At 55.4% G+C, this 943-nt stretch overlaps 1 protein-coding gene across 1 annotated transcript in view; it reads left to right on the top strand.

Moving 5' to 3' along the window:
• Nucleotide 1: 1 nt before the first annotated feature.
• The window catches only part of P4HA3 (prolyl 4-hydroxylase, alpha polypeptide III), a gene marked incomplete at its 5' end in the record, with an annotated part of 37332 nt that continues 36390 nt past the window's right edge, over nucleotides 2-943 (top strand). Inside the window, one exon of the mRNA XM_005867159.2 lies at nucleotides 2-45. Coding sequence (XP_005867221.1) covers nucleotides 2-45 — 44 coding nt within the window. The remainder of the gene's footprint in view (nucleotides 46-943) is intronic.

Below are 943 nucleotides of genomic sequence, written 5' to 3' on the forward strand. Positions count from 1 at the left end.
GCGCTACCTGCGCGGGGAGGAGGCGCGGCTGCGGGACCTGACCAGGTGAGGGGCCCCAGGGGCCCGAGTGGGGGAGACTGAGTCAGGACGGGACTGAGACGCTGTGCTCCAGGCTGGGGTGGCGCTGAGACTCATTGCCACCCTGCGTGGGACTTCAGACCCAGCGTCACGCCCACCGTGAGACTGAGACGCGGGGGGTGTGACTCCCCAGATGCATTGTCACCCTGTGTGCGACCCCAGGCGAGACAGTGTGGCATGGGGTGATGGGGAACTGAGGCTGAGTCTGACCCCAGAGACACTGTGTCACACAGTGTGGCCTCACACAGAGACAGATGCGGGAAGGTGTGGTGGAGTGCCTCTGAGGCCAAGTAGGACCTCGCAGGACAGTGTCCAAGGTGTGGGCCCCCAGGCTCGGTGTCACAGAGATGCCCAGACGCTAGCAGAGGGCCATGGGGAGGAGACTGTGTGATGCTGTAGCCATACGTGTGTTGACCATGTGACTGGGTCATTGGTGTTTGTTATGAGTCAGGTGACATTCTGTGACCACGTGGGAGACGCTCATGTCAATGGAACAGGATGCACATGGCACTATGGGTACCATTCCCGTGGGAGAGATGCAGAGTATGTACTAGTGATTGTGCAAGTCACTATGTGAATGTGCTTCACTTTCATCAATGTATTCAATGCGTGTGTTTGAGTGCCAAGCACTGTTCCAGACACTGGGGATAAACAAGACCCAAGACTCAAGGAGCTTGGAGTCTGTAGCATCAGGACTGTGAGTCAGAGATGCCCACATGTCCTTTGCTTTCAGCTCTCCCTTCTCTTCACCCCAGGAAGAGCTCTCTAAATTCTAAATAAATGATAACTGAAGTGTTATATGTGTATGAAAGTGTATGACACCAAGAAAATACTGGGTACACAGACAATAGGGTGGTGAAGGCCT

Source organism: Myotis brandtii, unplaced genomic scaffold (assembly GCF_000412655.1).
Source record: "Myotis brandtii unplaced genomic scaffold, ASM41265v1 scaffold244, whole genome shotgun sequence".
Lineage (NCBI taxonomy): Eukaryota > Metazoa > Chordata > Mammalia > Chiroptera > Vespertilionidae > Myotis > Myotis brandtii.